Source organism: Eschrichtius robustus, chromosome 6 (genome assembly GCF_028021215.1).
Source record: "Eschrichtius robustus isolate mEscRob2 chromosome 6, mEscRob2.pri, whole genome shotgun sequence".
Lineage (NCBI taxonomy): Eukaryota > Metazoa > Chordata > Mammalia > Artiodactyla > Eschrichtiidae > Eschrichtius > Eschrichtius robustus.
This window is the reverse complement of record NC_090829.1, coordinates 76,755,895-76,777,365: the sequence shown is the minus strand read 5'-3', so window position 1 is coordinate 76,777,365 and position 21,471 is coordinate 76,755,895. Positions and strand designations below refer to the sequence as shown.

The following is a 21,471-nucleotide window of genomic DNA, read 5'->3' as shown; positions in this document are numbered from 1 at the left end:
TTTTTTAAATACAGGAAGGAAAAACATAGCTATAGGCCTAGTCTACAAAGACCTATTCGTTCTATAAATTATCTCTTATAAATTATAAGTTATCTCTTATTTTTCTCAGTTTAACTCCTTTCTCTAGTTAGATAATGAAGTGCTTTTCAAAGATGGGATATAAGGGGTGCGGGTTTGATCCCTGTCGGGGAGCTAAGATCCCACACGCCTCGTGGCCAAAAAACCAAAACATAAAACAGAAGCAATAATGTAACAAATTCAATAAAGACTTTAAAAATGGTCCACATCAAAAAAAATCTAAAAAAAAAAAAGATGGGATATAACAAAAACCTGTTTGCCTACCAACCTGCTTGTTCCCAGATCCCCAAGGGCTCCCCACAGTAAGTAGATACTAGGTTTTCGGGATGAGCTCGGTGGATCCCTTAGTTGACCTGCAAAGAGGTGGCGGCATGAGGTGAGAACCCATGACAGTGAAGGTAATATTTTTACAGTTCCCCATTTCTGCTTCAAAGAGAGAAACTGCACCTTCAGTGGAGGAAAGTCTTACTGTTAGACAAAGAGTGGAATCCTGTGCCCTGGATGGCAGAGCCTCACAAGGGACTGCTCGCCTTTCCCATCCCAGCCTTTATGGCCCCGGCACAGCATGGCACAGCACCATCTCTCAGCTGCATCTTTCCTTCTCTTTGTCCCCTGATGCTCCTGGACAGCAGTGTTTGGTAATTGGGAAGGTTATGCCACATGTCAGCTGGGATGAGACCCAGCATGATGAAAATCACTAAGCTGGGCTCTGGGCCGTGTGCTTAGGCTGCCTGGGCCATACTGCAACTGTGTGATCTGGAGTGAGGCTTCCATTGCCTCTTCTCAGAAAAGAGGGTGACAGCACCTGTGCCATTGCCTTCACAGGGCTACCACAGGGGTAGCATGCGATAACAGACCTGAAAACCGTTTTAGAAAAGGTTTTATTTGATTTACGTATCAGGTGGAATTATTATCCAATTCAGTACTTCCGAGTTCTTACTATGTGGATGATAGCAGTGATTGTAAAGGAAGTATAGGATTCAGTCTCTATTTGCAGGCACATATTTGCGAGTAAATGAGGGCACATCATGTGAGTGAAGGTGTAGAGCAATAACCAATTAGCAAAGTCACATTAGGGCAAGGTTTTCCTTCACTACATGTTCAGTCTTCATTAGACTCATTCATGCCTCAATAGAGTTTAATCTGCTTGGATTTCTAGAGGTAAGTTATACATTTATACCTCGTTTTGTTACCACTTCCTGGTGTCAGCCATTGTAGCAGAGAGAATACTGTACGACAGGACATGGGAACCAGATCGGGACCCCTGGGTTTGGGGTCTAACCAATTGTGTAACCTCTGGCCATTTACCAGGATTCTTCAGCCCTCTGTTTCTGGTTCTTGAAAAGAGTTAGACTCAGTACTTAATTTCTGAGGCCGTCTTCAGTGATGAGATCTTTACAACAACAGTTGTGGTATGGTGGACAAAGTCTTTGCAGTCAGGAGAAGAACTGAGTAATGTCCTCAGGTCGTGCCCCTCATGAGCAGGGTGAACTCTGGGCAAAGCATTCCATCTGTGTGAGTGAGCGTCAGCTTCCTCTTCTGTGAGATGGACCTGGGGATGTCCACCCTGCCTGCCTCTCCAGGTTATTGTGGGGGTAGGATGAGATGGAGTGTGAAAACCTTTCTAAACCATAATCCATCATGTAAGTGTTTGCTGCTGCTGTAGACATCGAAACACGGGGAGAACACTTTTAAAGGCATGCATACGTGGGTGCATGGCACCATTGCTTAAACGTAATCTAGGGGTCAGAAAAGAGATGCAAAGTAGAGACAGATCTGAAGCTTGGGTTAGTTAACAAGGCTCTTGTGGACCAGTGAGCCTGCACTGATGGTGGTTCCCTCACAGGTGACGGCAGAGCTAGATGCCTGGAATGAGGACTTGCTTCGGCAGATGAATGACTTCAACACGGAGGATCTGACGCTGGCGGAGCAGCGGCTGCAGCGCCACACGGAGCGGAAGCTGGCCATGAACAACATGACCTTTGAGGTTATCCAGCAGGGCCAGGATCTGCACCAGTACATCATGGAGGTCCAGGCCTCAGGTAGGCGACCTGTCCCGTGCTCCTGCTTCCGGTGGGGAGATGATGGAGACAAGGGCAGCAGCTTGACTCCAACATGCCCTTCCGCTCCACTCCCTCATTCTCTTCCCACAGGGACAAGGGACAGAGGTTTTTGACCCCATTTTAATGAAAAAGAAACTGAAGCATGAGAGCTGAAATTGTTTGTCTGAGGTTGCCCAGTTAGACTGTGATAAAAATAGGAATAGGGCCAGGTTCTCCTGGTGCTGTGGGGAGAAGGGGAAAAACCAGTGATGGAAATCAGCACAGATCCAAAAACATGGTGGTGTGGAGAAACAAACCAGGTGGGCTGCAGAGGCCGTCAGGCATCCTTGTGAGCTGCACTCAGATGTACGGATGCCGCCGTTCCACGCCCGTGCCCCGCGCGCTCTCCTGCCCTGTCCGCCGCCGCCACGGCCGGCTCCTCATTCCAGTCCACGCCTCGCAGTCCTCATCTTTCTTAAAACTGTCTGTGCTTGAGTGTAAGGAGTACTGACAAAGCTTATGGCGAGGTCATATCATTTTATAACTTCTCAGAAAACACATGGCCAAGTTACCCAGGCTTGACTTCTCTTCCTGCTCAGGATTTATTCACTGTTTATCCAACAAGTCCACGAACACTTAATGTTCCACCTGCCACTTTCTAGAACAGCCTTTGATGTTAGAACCGGAGAGAGCCACAGCGGTCCCCTCGTCCAACTAGTCCAGAAAGAAGAAGTCATTGATCTGCACTCACACCAGTGAAGTGCCGGAACCCAGGTCTCCACACCGCCACCCACCCGGGTCCTCCGGGAAGAAGCAGATAGGGCCTCAAGCCATCAACTCTTTAAAACGTGGTCTGTCCATGTCCCTGCTGATTGTGAAGGATATTTAAATCATGAGATTGTCAGGCAGACTTTAGCAGGCAAACTTGACTTTAGGGTACTGTGTTTCTCTTAATGACCTGATAGAGGACATAGCAACATTCAAAGGAACTTCACTTCTAACCAGAGGAGAGACAATCTAGTAAATTCTATTTACTTTGGTCAGCGTAATCTTTCCTTGAATTTTCATTTGTTGTGAACAGGCTGCAGCTGCCTGTGAGACCCAGGCCTGTTTACAGGGTGCAGCCCATGCTCCACACAGCTCCAGGAAGCCCCTTCATTCACATCATAGTCTATCTGGGGACTATTTTTAAAATGACAATGCCCAGATACCCTGATCTAACACCTCTGAATGGGACTTGGGCAGCGGCAAAAGCTCCTCAGGTGATACCACTGTGCAGCCGGGGCTGAGAACCACTGCTTTTCATCTTGATGGTTAAATCACAGCAGCTGATATCTATGACGTGCCCCAGGACAACGACTTCCAAATGTGGCCCCAGATCAGCAGCATCAGCATTACCCGAGAACTTGTTAGAAATGCAAGTTCCAGGGCCCATCCCTAGAACCTGCCACGTCAGAGTCTCTTGGGGGTGAGGCCCAACAGTCTGTTTCAGTGAGCCCTCTAGGTGAATCTGATGCACTAAGCTAGGACCACTGATCGGGACCTGCTCAAAGTGTGGGCCCTGGGCCAGCAGCACCAGCACCACTCTAGAGCTGATTAGAAAGGCGGAATCCCAGACTTACGAATCTGAATCGGCATTTTAACAAAATCTTCGGGTAAATCATGTGCATGTTAAAGTTTGAGAAGCAGTGTTCTTGGCCACAGCTGTACCTTTTCAAGGCCTTATTAGGGAAGGGGGAAACTGTGACTGAGAACCTTGTCTGGACTCAGGGTTTCACCCTACAACTTGTCCTCATGATGCTCGCCATAGCCCGCTATCCAACTAAGATGGGGAACCATGAGAGAACACAGACATAGTACCTAGGAGGGAGGCTGTGCAGAGAAACTCTGCAGGGATGCTCATCCCCCATCCCTTCATCCCTCAGTATGGACGTGTCTGGCAGGTGGAGCGCCTCATCTGCCTTGAAAACCTGCGGCATGCAGGAGCAGGATGCTGGCGTGACCTTGGGCAAGTGCACCTCTGTCCAAGAGCTGGTATCCTTGGTAACGGAAAGACTGCCAGGAGCTGGCAGTCCCTGAAGACTGGCTGTGCTTGGCAGCCACCTTAACCATGAAGGCTGAGTGGGTGAAAACACCCCAAGCAGATGGGCTGCCCACCCCCACATATCCTGTTCTAGGAATGAGCTTTGTCAAAAGAGCCTTGATTGGCCTCTTCAGTCTCTGCTGGGACTGGCTGTTCCCCTGCTCCTCCTCAGCTGGCTGTTCAGTCTGGCATAGCCCATGAGGCCTCAAGGCTCTCAGGGAAGCTCTCTCTGTCTGCTGCCGTGTGCCTGTCCTGCAGAGGAGGCGTCAACCTCATCTCTGGCTTGGAGGAAGGGAGGGCAGCAACACGCCAGAGCTGGGGTCCAGGGGTGGAGGTTGGAGGTGGACCGAGAGTGGGCCTTACCGAGGACCTAGGTGGCCAAGGAAGGCAGTACTTCAGAGACACAGGACTGAGGCAATAAATGGGTTGGGCACTTACCTTGTCTGTCTAATGAACTATATTTGAGCTAGAGGTAAAATAAACTATTGTCTCAGAAAAAGGACAATTAGCAAAATTAAGAATTTGGTTGCTATTTAGCCCTCCAGGCTAAAATAATTAGGGCTTATGCTTTGATTTTTGTAGGAGTAAATGATTTTTATTGGATTTTTATAGGAGAAGTAGGGAATTTCCTTACACTTATTTTTTGGTATGAAGTTTGTAACATTCAGCCAGGTCCTACTAAATCCGCCTGATATGCCAACAACCCTAACCAAAGCAAAAGCCTTGTTTAAATCAACATCAGCCTTAGGAATAGTTGGCAAAATAGGGACAGTTTCTTTACTTGCTCATTGTTTAGGGTTATCTACTGGGCCTCAAGTTGGAAAGTGGCAGGGTTTGCTGGAAAGAGTCGAGCTGGAGTAAACCCACTGGCTGAATTCAAGGTCCAGCTGCACCACCAACAAGCACTTTGACTTTGGAAGTCCCTGTTCTTTCTCTGTAGACCTTAGTTTCTTCTTTTGTCCAGTGTGACAGGCAGGCCTTCATTCCTAAAGTCCCCTCCAGTTCTCACTTGCCATGATTCAGCCTCACTACCCCCATTGGTTATGGCCCAGGTCTTCTCCCTAATGTCACCAACCATGTGACTGTCACCCATGACCTTAGGAATAAGACAGGAGCTGCGTATCCTGTGCATATGTTGCTTTTGTGGTTTAAAGCGTCAAGTTCTCTCTTTATGCAAGGTTTTTAAGTGAAAACTCCATGGAGTCTGTGGCAATGGTGCTTCAAATTTACTGTGCCTGGAAAGTACCCAGGCCCAGCATTTAAAGGAAGTCTTACATTAGGTCATGAGGGGCTTCCCTGGTGGCACAGTGGTTAAGAATCCGCCTGCCAATGCAGGAGACACGGGTTCGAGCCCTGGTCCGGGAAGATCCCACATGCCGCGGAGCAACTAAGCCCGTGCGCCACAACTACTGAGCCTGCGCGCTAGAGCCTTCCAGCCACAGCTACTGAAGCCGGCGCTTAGAGCCCATGCTCCACAACAAGAGAAGCCACCACAGTGAGAAGCCCGCGCACCGCAACAAAGAGTAGCCCCTGCTCACCGCAACTAGAGGAAGCCCGTGCACAGCAACAAAGACCCAACGCAGCCATAAATTAACTAATTAATTAATTATTTATTTAAAACATTAGGTTGTGAGGATCACTCCTCTCCTTGCACATAGAGGTTAAGGGTACAGCCAGGAGAGAGAGAGATTTCCTTTGTTGGGATCCCGGCCACACCTCTCACTACCTGGGTGTCCTTGAGCATGTTACCCAATCTCTCTAAGCTTCACCTTCCTCAGAAAAATGGCAATTATAGGAATCCTAACCATATGGAGTCATGTGAGGATGCAGTGGGATGAAACACAAGCATGGTAAAAGTTCAGTAAAGCTTGATAACTATTGTATATTATACTGGTATCCTAGCGCATACTGAATTCTGTTGGGGTTATTTGTGTTCCCGTAGCTTCGCCAGCAGCATGAGGGTAGGGCTGCTCCTTTCTTCTCTTTACGTTCCCGGTATCCAGCAGAGTGATTATGTCTCGCCCATAGCAAATTCTCAATGTTAATGTTTACTGAATTAATCAAGAGTGAACATCAGTCTGGGGGAAACAGATATACGTAAAAATAATGGGCCACAAATAATTGTACTTGTGTCATAAAAGGAAAGAAAAGGCCTGTGTTCTTCCAAAATGAAAGCTGCTCTGGGGTGAAGGAATGTGGATCTGGAGGAAGGGAAGAAAAGTGGATATAAAACAATCGTTCTTAGCCTGATTACACCATCTTCACCTATTTTGTTTCCTGTGTTCATCTCACATAAAAAAAATATCAAGCAAGATAGATGAAAATGAAAGGCTGGAGTCTCAGGGCAGGCAGGGAGCCTGTTCTGGATATGATCCTCTAAGCAGGTGGCTGGTCCCTTTGATGAAGCACCAGGCTAAGAAAGCCCATTTGCGTGTGATGTGTCATGGGTAAGCCATGAGCTTCCCACAGAAAGACACTTTGCCCAAGCCCAGCATACTGAACACCAGAGATGCATGCAGGATGAAAACGAGCTGGAAAAAAATCTGCCTTGTGGCTGGAAACAGGGATCCACTTCTGCAGGTGGATCTTAAATTACATTTTAAAAAGTAAACATGGAGGCCAAGGGTCATCCCATGTTGCCTAGCACTGCAAAGGTAGAAATTTTGTATTTCTTCTTATTTTTTTATTTCAGTCAAGGAGATGCTCTACCTCATCCCCTTGGTAACTGCAGATAGTAACTGGAGGGGGTTGACTGCTAAAAGAACAAGTCATTCTCTTCTCTGTCTCCCACAGATATTTCAGGAGCTGGGCCTTGGAATTATGAAACTGACAGAAAAAATAAACATGAAAAGATACTGAAATTATTACCATGTAACACCAGAAAAAAATTTCCCACTCTCCCATATTGTTCTTATATAAAACACTATTTTTGCTTCTAGAAATGAATTTCCTTTAGCGTGTACAGACTTTCCTTATATGCCCCCACTGTATCAGGCAGGTGTGTTGGTGGTGGCAGTGATGAATTTCTGAGTTGCTTTTTTAGGGGACCTAAGTAGTTGGCTAAGAAAATCACCACTGGCCAACTATTCTCTTCAGAATGGACTTAGCATCCAATGGTAAATTGCATCTGACCAGCTAAAAGAGAGTGTGCCTTTGGCAGAAGTTCCTGAGACAGGGTCTTTGGGGCTTTGTCTTGTATTTCGCAATGTGATCCAGAGGCTCGGTTGTGAATATTCTGGGTGTAGGAAAACTGCCCCGCAGGGACTGCTGTATGCGGCCTTGTCTGGGATGGAATCCAGAGAACCACCTCTCTGACTCCAGTTGATAAGGAGCTGATCATCTGTTGAAGAGTTAGTTGCTTCCTGACAAAGGATCAGTTCATCCAAAAGAGAAGGCATGGTTTGAGCATCCCAAAGACCCGTTATGGTGATCTATCCAGTTTCACTGAGGGATATGCAGAGGTTGGGAGGGTGCTGGTGATGGCTATTTCCAGATTCCAGCTTTCATGTGCATATAGAAGGCAATGCAGTCTTTACGGTACTACCTGGTTTTTAATGGTTTACGTTTTGTTTAAATCAGGAATTGAGTTAATCTGTGAAAAAGACATTGATCTGGCAGCCCAGGTGCAAGAGCTGTTGGAGTTTCTCCAGGAGAAGCAGCACGAGTTGGAGCTCAACGCGGAGCAGACCCATGAGCGGCTCGAGCAGTGTCTCCAACTGCGGCACCTCCAGGCGGAGGTCAGACAGGTGAGCCTGACCCTCCTCCTGCAGCCTGGGCTTCCCAGTGGCTGAGTCTGGCCTGGGCCTGCTCCTGGAACGGGGTAAGGCATACAGAGCCAGCGGTATAACCAGAATTAGGAAATAGGTAAGTTAAGGAGTGGTTGTATTCGTTTCTGAAAGCTAAGCTGCTATCTACTGACTCTAACAAATAGATCTAATGGTACAATGGCTCAAACTACAAGTGCATTATTTCTCTGACATATAAGAATCTAAGGAGAGCACCTCAGTGCTGTTCCAAGTTGCCTTCAGTCACTGAATCGATTCTCTTCCTTTCTATCCTCAGCCCTGCCCAGAGTTCATAGGAAATGCAAAGCCTGTATCAATAAACATATTCAGGCTTTAGAGCCAGCTTGATTAATTTGTGTGCCTAGTACAGGACCTGACATGTACTTGAGAATCAATAAGGTGTAGCCATCCTTCAGTTCCCATCATTCTTTTCAATGTGTGTGCGGTTCTTATACGGAAATATTCTAGTCACATTAAAGCCAATTTTAAAAAGAAAAGATTACTTACCTGTATGAGACATGATACTAGCTATCTTTCTAAAGGACATCCCTGTACCATTCCTAGGGCTCTCTAGGAACATACACACAATGACTAATGACACATTTTAAAAATACTACATATTTATATTATGAACAGACTAAGTGGGAATTTTTAGCATAATTATTGGGGATTTCCTATTTAGACAAAGTGGGATTGAAGAAATACAAATATAGTTATAGTTCCATTTATTGAGTGTTGTGTGCCTTTTATACCTGTCTCTTGATCAATCCTCGCAACCATTCTCTGAAGCAGATATTACTCTCCTTTCAGAGGAAGTCACCAAAGCTTACAAAGGTCACCAGACAGGTCACACTGAGGAAAGACCTCACCTTCACCCTCCACGGGTGCAGGAGGGCTTCCCTGCAGGGCAGAACTCATAGCACTTCAGTGTTTTCTCCTTGTGCTCCAGACTCCCCCGAGCAACCCTATCGCCCTGCTTCCTCTAGGGAGAGCCCCACCCAAAACATCCTAAGCAGAGGCACATCTTCCTCTTTTAAATGTTTTTTCTTATGTTCAGTGACTGCTAGAGCTTTTAGATTTGTCTATTAATTTAGCACAGGGAACAAAAATATCATATTTTATTTAATTATTGCTCAGTCCCTTTTATTCAGGGTATTCCTTGCTAATGCCTATGTTTTAATTATATATTACTTATTATAATGTGAAAAATTATCTTCTCTGCTCCCCTTCTTTTCCAAAGAGTACTCAGACAGAGTCCGCACATTCTGTGCTAAAGGTCAATCTTGAGCACAGGTAACATCACTGAGCCCCAGGCAAAGCCAGATACAGCACTGCCATCCAGGTTGTTTTCTGTTTAATTACACTGGGGTCACACCTGAATGTCTGGTGAGACTTGTTACTCATGGGGACGTGGTAGAAATCCTAGCAGGCCCAGAGCAGTGATGAGTATTCAAATTCTGAATCTCTTGGGAGTAATGATAGTACGTTCTTTTCATATGAGAAGTACTTTCTCGTTTGTGATCTCAGTTTAGGAGAACAGGCCCATGAGAGAAAGTGGTGGACGTTTAGTTTACAAATGAGGAAACTGAGGTACCATAGGATGAGTGCTCCCAGGGCCTCTTGACTACTTAGCTGAAACTTGAGCCCAAGCCTCTGAAATCCAAGGTCCTACAATTTGCCTCTGCTGGACCCCACTCCCACCCTGGAGTTCTAGGAGAAATAGACAGAAGCTCTCCAGCAGAATGCAGTCTGGGCTTTTCCTGGCCTCCACAGCGCCATGTCTGAGAAGATGGGCAGGCATGGCCTACACCTGGCAGAGGGGGTGGCACCAGCCAGATCAAGCAGCGGGCTCAGCAGGCCGTGGGAGTCCTCCTCTACTGTTTGTTCATGTCATCTCAATAAACCAGATAACAGGAAAAATATTCCTAATTGACTTTGAAATGAAATATATAATTTTGCTTTTGCTCCTGGTTTTTTATTTTATTTATTTTTGCTACAGCATTCATAGTAGAGCCAACTTCCTAATTATGCTTTTCTTGGCTGAGATGAAAATGGAAATGAAATGAGTTTTCATCCTCCAAGTATCCATTCTGTACAGGATGGGGAGCTGGAATGATGATAGGTGGTTCGTCGAGTGGGAAAGTAGCTTATCTATATGTGGATCATCCAGGCTTGACTAATATCTGTGTACGTTCCTGTTCAGTGTTTCATGAATTGGAGGACAAAAAAGAATTCTTCTGCAGGAGTGAGAACACTCCTTCTCCTTCTCTCCACCACGGCAAGGATGACACACAGGGGGACTGTAGTTCAAAACGGCACTGGCTTGCTGGGGTCAGCCTTTAGGAAAAGCGCGAAGGACGGCGGCCCTTGGAGGTGCCGAGGGACCGCTGCTCCATTAAGCCACCGCGCCTCATTCGACAAGCTTGTTCTCCTTGTTAGTGTGGCTCTTCCTTTAGGGGTCGTCTGGTCCAGTTTCCGAGAAGGCATTCGCGTTTGATGGAAGTTGGTGGAGCAGGAAATATTGACTTGGAAGCTGTTGACGCTTGGAAAGAGGGACTTAATTTAGATGTCAGTACTGATCACTTGGGCTAAATTTAGACGCTAGCTTGAGAGTTTCTCTTTTGAATATACTGAAAGAAAGAAAGAGAGAGAGAGAGAGAAAGAAAGAAAGAAAAGAAAGAAAGAAAGAAAGAAAGAAAGAAAGAAAGAAAGAAAGAAAGAAAGAAAGAAAGAAAGGAAAGAAAAGGAGAGAGAGAGAGAGAGAAAGGAAGGAGGGAGGGAGGGAAGGAAGGAAGGAAGGAAGGAAAAGAAAAGAAGGAAAGAGACACCTTAATTGAAGTGCCATTAATGGAGAGAGAAAGGGAGAGGGCCACAATGTGTTATGATACAGCTCTGTTGTTAGAGCTCAGAGATTAAAGGTTTAGATTTGGCCTGTATAACCTTATGTGCAGTTGTACCACAATTATATTAAACTGAAGCTCTGAGGAGAGGTAATGTCACGGACATTGACTGAAAATTATTTTCAAGTATTTAGAACAAATGAAACTGATTAATGCAACTGACTTGCTTTCTGAGGGATTGCATAGGACTTTGTATCTAAGATAAATGGCCCCAACATCTCCAGAGAAATGCTGAATCTTGAAGGGAAACCATTCCCCTGATTCCTATGGTCCAGGGCCATAGACCACCCAGATGCCCCCTTTCTTCTAGAAAAATAGTTCAGATTATTCTCCAGACCCCACAGAATGCTCTGATTGCTTTCCAGGAAAATTGCTACTCTGGTAAGGATAGCCTCACATTTATTAGATAAGTCAGGAAGATTTGAAAAACCTATTTAATGGGCATAAAACTAAGTGAATTTCCATGTTTCCTGCAGAGCAATGCATTTAGCAGAAAATAGGCCAAAATGGATTTGTAAGATGTTGGAGCTCTAAGCTTTGGGGAAAGAAATTGTACCTATCATTTGTCTACTAAAGACATTGACTTAAATTACCCCTGTAGACCAAACACTGGCCAAAATTTGCACATGATCAAGATGGAAATTTAAATCAAAGGAGAAAATATCCTCTCCTCATATTCCTGTATAGAATATTGTTTCATTCTGTTCACTGTACATAAAAGTTAGAAAGGAGTTGGAGTAGATCCGAAAGAGAGGCAGCCATAGGTACAAGTACTATCCATTTGTTTCAAAGTGGAGATAATTAGGAAGACACACAGTCATAATCTATAAAACCATGAGGGATGAACACATATAATCTCATAAATTGTGAATTTTTAGAACTAAGAAACACTAGAAATTTGACAGGCTCCCAGTTACCACCTGAGGGGCTGATGATTTTCCTGTGGCTGGAGTTTCAGAAATCACTGTGCCTTGTGATAAGTCATCTGCAGTAGCAGGAGTTAGACTCAGTGTCCTTCAGTGCAGCTTCATAGCTTTCCTGTCAGTGTGGCCTAGAGAACACAGGCATGGCCAAGCAGCGTCCCCAGCCTACGTGGCTACAGTGTCCAGCTTGCCCAGCTTAGGTGGCGTCATCATTTTGGACATTCACATCCAGTTAACCACATCCATGCTTCTCCTAAGTCGGAGTTATGTGAGCTTCCTTGGCCTGAGGAACCAATAGATCTCCATCTTCAGTTCCCCACTCACCCCTGACTGAGCTGAATTGGTGGCCTAGCTCCCAAGTCCCCAAGCAGCAATACTCTTCCCATCCCTCATTTCTGCAGAGCTAAGTTCCTCTGGTATCCTATGGTTATAGGGGCAGTCTCTGAATTTTGAAAGAAGTATGGGATATTATGGCTCAAAATGACCTTCAAAGACCATCTAACTTATCAGTAAACTGTTGTCTAAGATGAATGGTCAATATAAAACGTTCATGTTAAGGATTACATTATATGGTTTGTAAAATACTTTTACATTAATTATTTCATTTCATCTATACCCTGTGATTTACCATTTTACAGGTAAGAAAACTGAGCCTCAGAGAGATTAAGTGATGTTTCCAAAGTCACGCAGCTCAAGATGAGTAGGACCAACATTTTCTCATGTTTGTTACAAAATTTCTTCTACTACCTTTCTCTCATTTGGATGATCACAGAAGAATAAATAACCAATTTTATGAACCAGAAAGATAAAGGATGACAGTAATAGAAAATTATACCACCAAGAGTTAACATTGATCAGAGCACAAAGACTGATGATAATAAAACAGCTAAGGTATTTACATCACATCAGAATATGTCAATAAGCTCTACAAATACTAGAATAAAAGTTAATATTTCTAAACTTTTTCTCTTCTCATTGTGAGAGGTGTAAATGAAGAATCATAGCATTAGCTAGTTTTGCCTCAAAACTAAAAATCGCTAGCACCACCATCATCAGGCTTTGCATTTTACCGTAGGCTACATCAACCCTGATATAGGAAGGGAAGGTACCATTATCCTATCTTTACAGATGAAAAAGCTGAGGCTCAGAAGAGTTAAGTGGTTTTACCAGGCGGTAACAAAGCCAGGTATTCTGACTTCAGATTTTATGCTCTTTCTACACGTTCCCAGTTCTGCTTCTAGGACTGAGTCCGGGACTTCCACATGGGAGGTTTGATTTTAGGAAGATAAAAATACTTGGTACTAAATGTAAAATAGATAGCTAGTGGGAAGCAGCCACATAGCACAGGGAGATCAGCTCGGTGCTTTGTGACCACCTAGAGGGGTGGGATGGGGAGGGTGGGAGGGAGGGAGATGCAAGAGGGAAGAGATATGGGAACATATTGTATGTGTAAAACTGATTCACTTTGTTATAAAGCAGAAGCTAACACACCATTGTAAGGCAATTACACTTCAATAAAGATGTTTAAAAAAAAAAAAATACTTGGTACTTTAATCATTGGCATCAGTCCCACCCCTGAACCCAAGCCATTGATTAAACTACAGTGCATTTTTATCTTCCTAAAATCAAACCTCCCATGATGAAGTCCTAGAATGCCTTTATAAACAACATTTGGGAAATAAAAATGAACAAGGATACCAAGGATATGGCATCATTTAACGAAAGATGTAGAGACTAAAACCTATAATATTTCTAAATGGAAAACCTGGTAAATGGTGACCTCACAACCATAGCTATAACTGATGTTTTCAGTTGACTGAAACTAGAGAGGAAAATATTCCCGCAAGACTCAGGAGGCCCAGAGGGAGTCAAATTGCCCCTCAAGCATTGATTTGTGATGCACATTGAGAAAGTGTTTCTCTGACACCCTCAAGTGAATCTTGAACCAAGCAAGATGTGATGAATCACTGCAGAAGGACTTACATAGTTCAAAAATATAAACTGTGAGCTCTGTTTTGCAAAGAGGTGAAGCATTTGGGCATGCAATCCAAGTATGCATGTACCCGAACTTAGAGCCAGCTTTTAGAAATCATTAGCACCTCTATAGTCAGCCAGCTACAGCACACCAGTGGCATCAGAGATTTCACACATACGCTCTGAGCAGTTATTTCCTGCAACTAATTGCTTTACAGATTGGCATCTCATCCACAATCTGCCAGACTGCCCATGAATTAACATCTCAATCCAAATAGCCCAGCTTCAGTGGGATTTATGTCCCAATGTTATCCATGCACAATATGGTATCAGTCATTTTCTGCCTAAGGAGGACATTTGAGAAATGCCTGTGAGGGTTATGGACTAGGAGACCAGGCTTAGTATTTTTCTAATTGTTTAACATGAAGAAGTTGAGAGAAGAAAAAAAATCTGAAACAGATTGTGGCGTCTTCTGCTTTGCCTTGAGGGAACAGATGGATGGTATTTACTGATCTTAAAATTTCAGAAGAATTTTTATTTCCTCTCCAAGCAAACTCTCAGGCTTCTTAATAAAGCAAATATTGGGCAATTTTCTGATGACCAAACACAAGGTAGATTTTCAAGGCCTGTTACTTCTAGTTTGATTATTTGCACTTGACTCTATTAGCTGGATTATTGCCACATCTCTATTTCAGCTGGGACTGTCTAGACAGTGTCAGCTATTTCTCCTTCTATTCTAATGTTCCCTAGCTGAGTTTTCTTTCCCCCAGTACTAATTAAGGTCACCTAGAAATTTTACTCAGCCTAGCCACTGCCTCTAAATAATTTAAATCAATTATAACGTATTCCCCCTTTTTCTAATGATCCAGTGTATGGATGATTCATGCTATTTTGCTTGTTTTATTTCTCCTCCCTTTGGATTGTTTAACCAATCAAAGCTCAAAACTGTCTATTCTTGGCTATTTTGCCAAGGTATAGGAGGTTGGACACACTGCTCAGGTGTGACTTGGGTATTTTCACTCTTTCAAAAACGTCACTGCATACCCGTCGTACGAAAGGTACTGTGCTAGGCATTGGGTGAGATTAAAAGATGACTCATGTATTACTCTAGTCTTCTGGAAGTTTACGTTGTAAGGGGAGGACATGAAACATAGGTCGAAATGACTGAATAAGGCAGGCTTTGGTGAGTGCCACAAAGGTGGTACATGCAAAATGAGCTGGGTTTCACTAGATGACGAAGAGATTGTTTCTAATGGGAGTGGTTAGGTATAGAAGATTTCAAGCAGTTACTGACATTTGAATTGGGCCTTAAAAAAATGAAAGGGATACCAACAGATGGAATTTATTTATTTATACCGTACTATGTTCCAGATGGAACTTCGGAAACATACATACAATGCAATCAGATGAGGTGATGTTTAAATTAAGCGGCTGAGGAGCCTGGGATTGACGAGTGATAAGGGTAGGAAAGAAAAGATGAAGCTGGGAATGAGGTCGGTACTTAAAATAAGTACCTTATGGCACAAGGTACGAGGCAAATTTAAGGAGATTTTAATTATCCAGACTCTTCCTGTCCTGTCTTCAACTGTGGGTAGGAGATAGCAAGCTCTCTGACTGAAGGGCCTGTCACAGAAAGGCCATTCACCTGTGCTCTCGTCCCGACTCCCTAGGTCCTGGGATGGATCCGCAATGGGGAGTCGATGCTCAACGCCAGCCTGGTCAACGCCAGCTCTTTGTCGGAAGCAGAGCAGCTGCAGCGGGAACACGAGCAGTTCCAACTGGCCATCGAGGTAACACCCAAATCTGGCTGCACTGTCCTCCCTTCCCCTCCCTGCTCTGCACCTTAGGCAGGATGATTCCTCAAGATGTGGGTGTTCCTTTATGTGGTGAAGCCATTACTCTTTCTAGTGAAATGGGCCAGGTAGCCTCCCTATGACCCAGGAGTTGATGGAGAAACAAATGCAGGGCTTCATCACCCCAAGGAAGCCTGGTCTTAGAAGACAAGTATTCACACTCCAAATGTGGATCTTTCTTACTTATTGGTACCTTTAACTTTCAAGGCCCCTGGTCCACTGAGTTTTTTATACATTATGGACTATGCACCATGTGAGAAATGTAAAGCTAAAAGGTTAGAAGTCACCTCTAGTTGAAGCTCACTCAGAATTGAGGATAAACAACTGCAGAAGTCATTAGTAAACTAGGATTCCATTTTTAAACATGTGGTTTACATGTAGCATTTAGATTCCATTGTCAGATCTGCCTTTTAACAAGAGTAGTGAGCACGGGAGCAGACTGCACTAGATAGTTTGATTCACTGAAAATAGTTGGTCAATAATGCTGGTGGAAGTCGTATTTAAAGAATAAACTGAAACCAGAAATTCACCAAGACTTGTTTTAAAGGCTATTTTAAAATAAAACTCTACTTACGATAGTCTAATATAAATTTTGTCTTGCTTTAAATAATATCTTTAATTATCCTTTCTACTAGAACATTTCCTTCCCAAAGAGACTTGAACTGATTGTTCTAGAGTGGTGTAGGGGAAAGAGTAGGAAATGGGACATGGAAACTATGTTAAAAATAAAATAAGTACCAATGGGAAAAGAGATGAGTGAAAACCTCAAAGACGTCCATTACTTGTGGTTCAGTATAAAACTTAACCCACTTCTGAGTGTGTAAGAAATGCAAAGGTGATTATCTTCTACTAAAAAAACACAACAAGATAAAATTTTAACTGTCCATGCCAATAAGTATATCTTTAATACAGTGAGCCAACTGATTGCTAGCTATTTTTAAACTAGTATTGATTGATTTCAACCATTTAATTTTCCAAAAGCTATCTTGTATGTGAAAACATAGCATTGATACGAATGATATATTTCTCTAAGATGTCTGATAACTTCTTAGGAACCCTTGCTCGTACCAGAGTCCTGTCTGAGATTTGAGATTTAAAAATAAACTGTGTATTACACACACAATATGGACAAATTATTTTCTAAGGAAGAACTAACCAGAGGAAAGAAGTTTTATCATCAGCAGCTCTGTTGCATTTTACTGGCATGCCCAAATATTAGAGCGCCGGAATCTATTCATTGTAAAGGAAAAACCAAGATTGGGATTATAATCAAGAATTAGGCACACAGTGGTCAAAACCCCATCGAGAGGCAGCAGTGAAGAGAACGAAGGTTGGGCGGTCACATTCAAGGCTTGGCATGAAGCTGTGAGGGATGCTAGGCGGAGAGAGGACAGCCTTTGGCGATACCTCCTCCTTGTTTATCTTGAATGTGGAGGTTTACCTGCCCCATCAGGTAATTAAATTTTCAGTCCCTTAATCAAATGTTGGGCAAGTAAAACCAAGCATTATAAAAAAAAAAATCCACAAAAACCAAGCGTTATGACACCCTTGAGTATCTCAATGAGCTAGTAGAAAATAGTGGGTAAATGCATTAGCAATGCTATTGAAATAACCAAATTCCACCTGACTTGCATATGCAGTATGTATGAATTTGTATTAGATGCTGTTGCATCCTTAACAGAATAGAGGCTCACTAAGCACCTATATCTCTTTAATTTCATGGATGCAACTTGATCAAATATTCTTAGAATAGATGTTGAGATATAGACCCCTGTCGAGTTTATGTCTGTGGACTCAAGAGGACATGGCAGAATAGATAGGATTCCTCATAGATCTTGGGAATGGAAGGTAGGCAGGGTCTGCAGCTTGGCTAGGATAATGACGAGAACAGGGCCAGAATTTCAACATACGTTCCTTCTCCAGGTGGCCTTGTGCTTCTCTCTAAATGTGTCAGTTTAGACCAGGCTCTGCATTGGGGGAACATACGCCAGGGGATTTAAGCAATTTGATAGGAGATCTAACTAGTCTGGTTTGATTTAACCCATTTTGATACTGTTACTGGAGGCCTTTACAGTGATCACTGACAGGGAACATAATTTGACTTCTTGGGCCCTAAGAACCCTGGGCTCCAGAAGGGAAGATAAAATGGCTATAGGTAAGATGATCATATAAGTTATTGTTAGAACTGAGACACTTTTAGAAGTGAAGGAGGGAATTATTAATAACTAAGCCAGGAAAAGCAGCATGTACTAGAACTCTCATGGGCAAACCAAGATGTTTGCTCACCCTAGCTTTGGTGGCCTCATCAGTCTGAAGGTTTTGGTCTCCTTAAAGAAGGTCAGAATGTTTACCTGAGGTAGCCTTGGTTACAGAAAAACTCCCCCAGAGCCATTCACAGTGCAGAGCAGTACACAGCTCTCCAGAGGCATAACTTTATCAACAAACCCAGGTTATTGTTTGTTAGTATCCAAATGTTGTGGCTGATGTGTCTTCAAGAACTGTGAACATCATAGAGACACACTTGATTTTAAAATCCATTTTTATTTGAAATCCTCTTATGCATTTTAAGCATAAGCATTATGACAGAAACAGTAGTTAAAACTGGATAATAAATTCAGTTGATTTGGTTCAGTTTTCTTCCATGTCCTTCTACTAAATATGAACATCCTTGATAATCCATGTCTCAAAGATACAGCACTCAATAGGATTAGCTAATAGTAGAAATAAATACAAAATAATGACTCAAGCTTTAGCAAAGCAGAGATTATGTCATATGCATAAGAGTTTATCATTTAGGTAATTAAAGGGAAGAAGGGGCTCCCAGGACTATTAGATAATAATGAGTTTCAGAATAAGGAAGAGGATTTGTTACACAGCATAAATTATAGGAAAACAAAAGTTACTCCTCTGTCTCCTCCATTCTCAGAGAAAATATATAATAACAAATTTATGATGACAATTATATGCTGGTTTCATATTTTGAGGAGAAGCCAAATAGTTATCAGAATCACTAATGTTCACTTGGTGAACCCTTCCTCTGAATGAGAAACTGTAGATACTGTTCTAATTGCTAGAGATGAAATGATATGGTGTGATATGGTGGAAAGGACATAGATTTGGGAATAGGTCAAACCTGAATCTGGTTTCATCACTTCCTTGGATGTACATTTTTGGGCAAGTCCCTTAACCAGCATGAGTCTCAGTTTCTTAATCTGTGAAGTGGGAATAATAATATCCACCTTGGAGTAGTGTTATGAGAACTAGGGAAAAAATGCATAAGTAGAGTTCCTAGCACAAAATATATACCTGGTTAAATGACAGCTATTAAAGGGATTTTTTTAAAACAGTCCTTGCCTTGAGAGTTTCACTGTCTTAAGTAAGGAAAATCAGCCAAGCGTTAGATGAGTGATATAGGTATTCAGAAGAGGGTAGTTTTTAGTAAGTCTCAGGCTGTCCAAAAAGGCCTCTTTGAAGGAGGTTGGATCTGAACTGAGTCTCCAAGGGAGACTGGATCATAGATGAGGAGAGTCTAAGAGGTGTTCCTTAAAGGCAGGGAGAATGAAGATGGCAAAGGCAAGTTTGTTTTCATATGGTCTTTGTAAGGAAGTAGTACATGATAATGAAGTACTTGGGACCACAGTGTGAGGGGCTTTTAATAACATCCTCTAAAGTTTGGACTTGATTTCATAGCAGTGGGTGAACCATTGCAGGCATTTGAATTGAGAGATGGAAGTGATGTTTAGAGCATAAAATTAGGGTTTTAGCACTGGAAAGGATGTTAGAATTCTCTTAACTGAAGTACTTCCTGTTACAGAGACTCTGTCAGAAATGTAAGGGGCGGGTTCGATGGGTTAGAAATGGAAGGCAGGAAAAGGCTAGTTAGGTGACCACCACCGAGGCCTGGGTATGAAGTGGTGAGAGCTGGACTGGGACTCAGGCTGAGGAGCCGCAGGCAAGGATGATGACAAGACTGTGACCCTAGATGGCAGTGGGGAGGGCACCGTCCACAGGATGCTGGACTGCCGTGGGAAGACTGTTTCAGAGGGAGGAGGAGTTTAGGTTTAGGTGTGGAACTTGAGCAGACATCTGGGAGGAAGGAGGAGGCTCTGATTGGGCAGGAAAGCCATTCTCATTCCTTGGCAAGGGTTCCTCTTCTCTCTGGGAAGATATTTCACTTCTACTGAGAATGCATCTTTGTAAGTGACTAACATGGGACAGGCAGCTAGATCATCCGAATCAGTGCTACTGACCTAGGTGAGAGGTGTGACAGGCAGCTCACCCTCACATCCCAAGACCATTAAAGATGAGACTCAGATATCAGGCGAGAAATATAGATTGGAGAGTCATTTACAAAGAGGAAATGATAGAAGCCAAGGGAAAGGATGAGAACTCTATAGACGTGAACCAAAACCAAGAATGGACCTTGGGGTACCTCTACATTTAGGAGGCAGGAAAAGAAAATGGTACCAATAAGTAAAGCAGAGAAAGAAACCAAGGATTTTTAGTGGATCATTTCTACTCATTAGTTTATTTTTCTAGCTTCATCCAGCAATTAGGAACCCAGATGCTAATGTGGTCATCAGGACTGAAGGCCGACTCAGTGGCAAAGCGGGGGAATAAAGGAGTCTAGGCTGCTGGAGGAGGTCGTGCTTACATAGCTAACACTGAGGACAGATTCAGGCCGGGGGGGAGGGCAACCAGGAGGTGGTTGATAGACTCTGTAGACAGGCTGCCATCTGGAATGACCGTGAAGGGGGAGGCAGAGGTGAGACGAGGGGGAGGTTGTACTCACACACAGGAGTGCTCATGGATTCGCTCTGGGGAGCTGTCCCAACACTGCAGCCCAAGAAGGGCAGAAATCATTCTGGAGTGAGGTGCTGGGCTTCTAGCTGCTCTTTTCCACTGCCAGCTAAGCTCTACTTTGAAAGTGCAAAGGCCAAATTAGTCCTATGCCATTGGGTTGAAATGATTCCAGCAGCTGAAGTTGGGATAATATTAGCTCTTTGAAGTCGTATGGCCCATCCACATCAGTCCTTTATTTTAATAAATTGTAATCCCATTTGGCTCTCTCCCTGCCACCCAGTTCTCCAACCTGTTCTCCCCACCCCCTACAGTTCAAGTGAACTCAGAGAATGACACTTACCCTGAATAAGAAACAAACCTTCTACAATATAGATTATCCTAAAGGCAAACATAAATAAGGTAGTAATGTGGGATGATGTGTTAAGCTGAATTATCTACCGTGCTGCTCTTTTCCCTTGGTAACTAAGAGATGGTGTGAGATGCTACTCTTCTACTTTATTAACCTGCCAAATGTCTTCCTTCTACTGGAACCTTTTTAAAACTGATCATTCATGTTTAAAATGATTGCATTGTTGGTTGAGATTTGTGTTACATGGGGATATTTTTTATGGGCTATGTTTATTTGATCTGCAGAATGGGACTACAGCAGTAACCTCCTTTGAAAATGCATGATGAATAATTTTATGATTAGATTTGAAAAGGAAATTTAACTAATGTATGAATCAATCAGGAAGCAGATTTATACACAACTGCGTTTCTCTAGCACAGAAACTGAAATGTCTTTAAAATGCAGAGTGATGCAAGTAAAGAGAAAGGAGTGGGGGTAGGAGTTAGGGACCTGAACGATTAGTTAATGAAATTGTTTGATATTCTTTTTAAAAATGTGCTTAAAAAACAATGATGACAACATGTTTGAATCAGTCATTTAAAGCTCTTTAACTTTTCTGCATCTTTCCACTCACGCCTCACTCCACCCCCTCCCATACCACGCCTGGGTCGTTCCCACGGACCTCTCTCTCCTCCCCTTGTG

General features: G+C 43.3%; 1 protein-coding gene across 4 annotated transcripts in view; it reads left to right on the top strand.

The window, feature by feature from the left end:
* Window positions 1–21,471, top strand: part of LOC137766390 (kalirin) — a 469,434-nt gene that overhangs the window by 367,411 nt on the left and 80,552 nt on the right. For all 4 annotated transcript variants that reach the window (XM_068546591.1, XM_068546590.1, XM_068546593.1 and 1 more), the window contains exons 14-16: window positions 1,925–2,120; window positions 7,783–7,949; window positions 15,456–15,575. In XM_068546591.1, coding sequence (XP_068402692.1) covers window positions 1,925–2,120; window positions 7,783–7,949; window positions 15,456–15,575 — 483 coding nt within the window. The remainder of the gene's footprint in view (window positions 1–1,924; window positions 2,121–7,782; window positions 7,950–15,455; window positions 15,576–21,471) is intronic.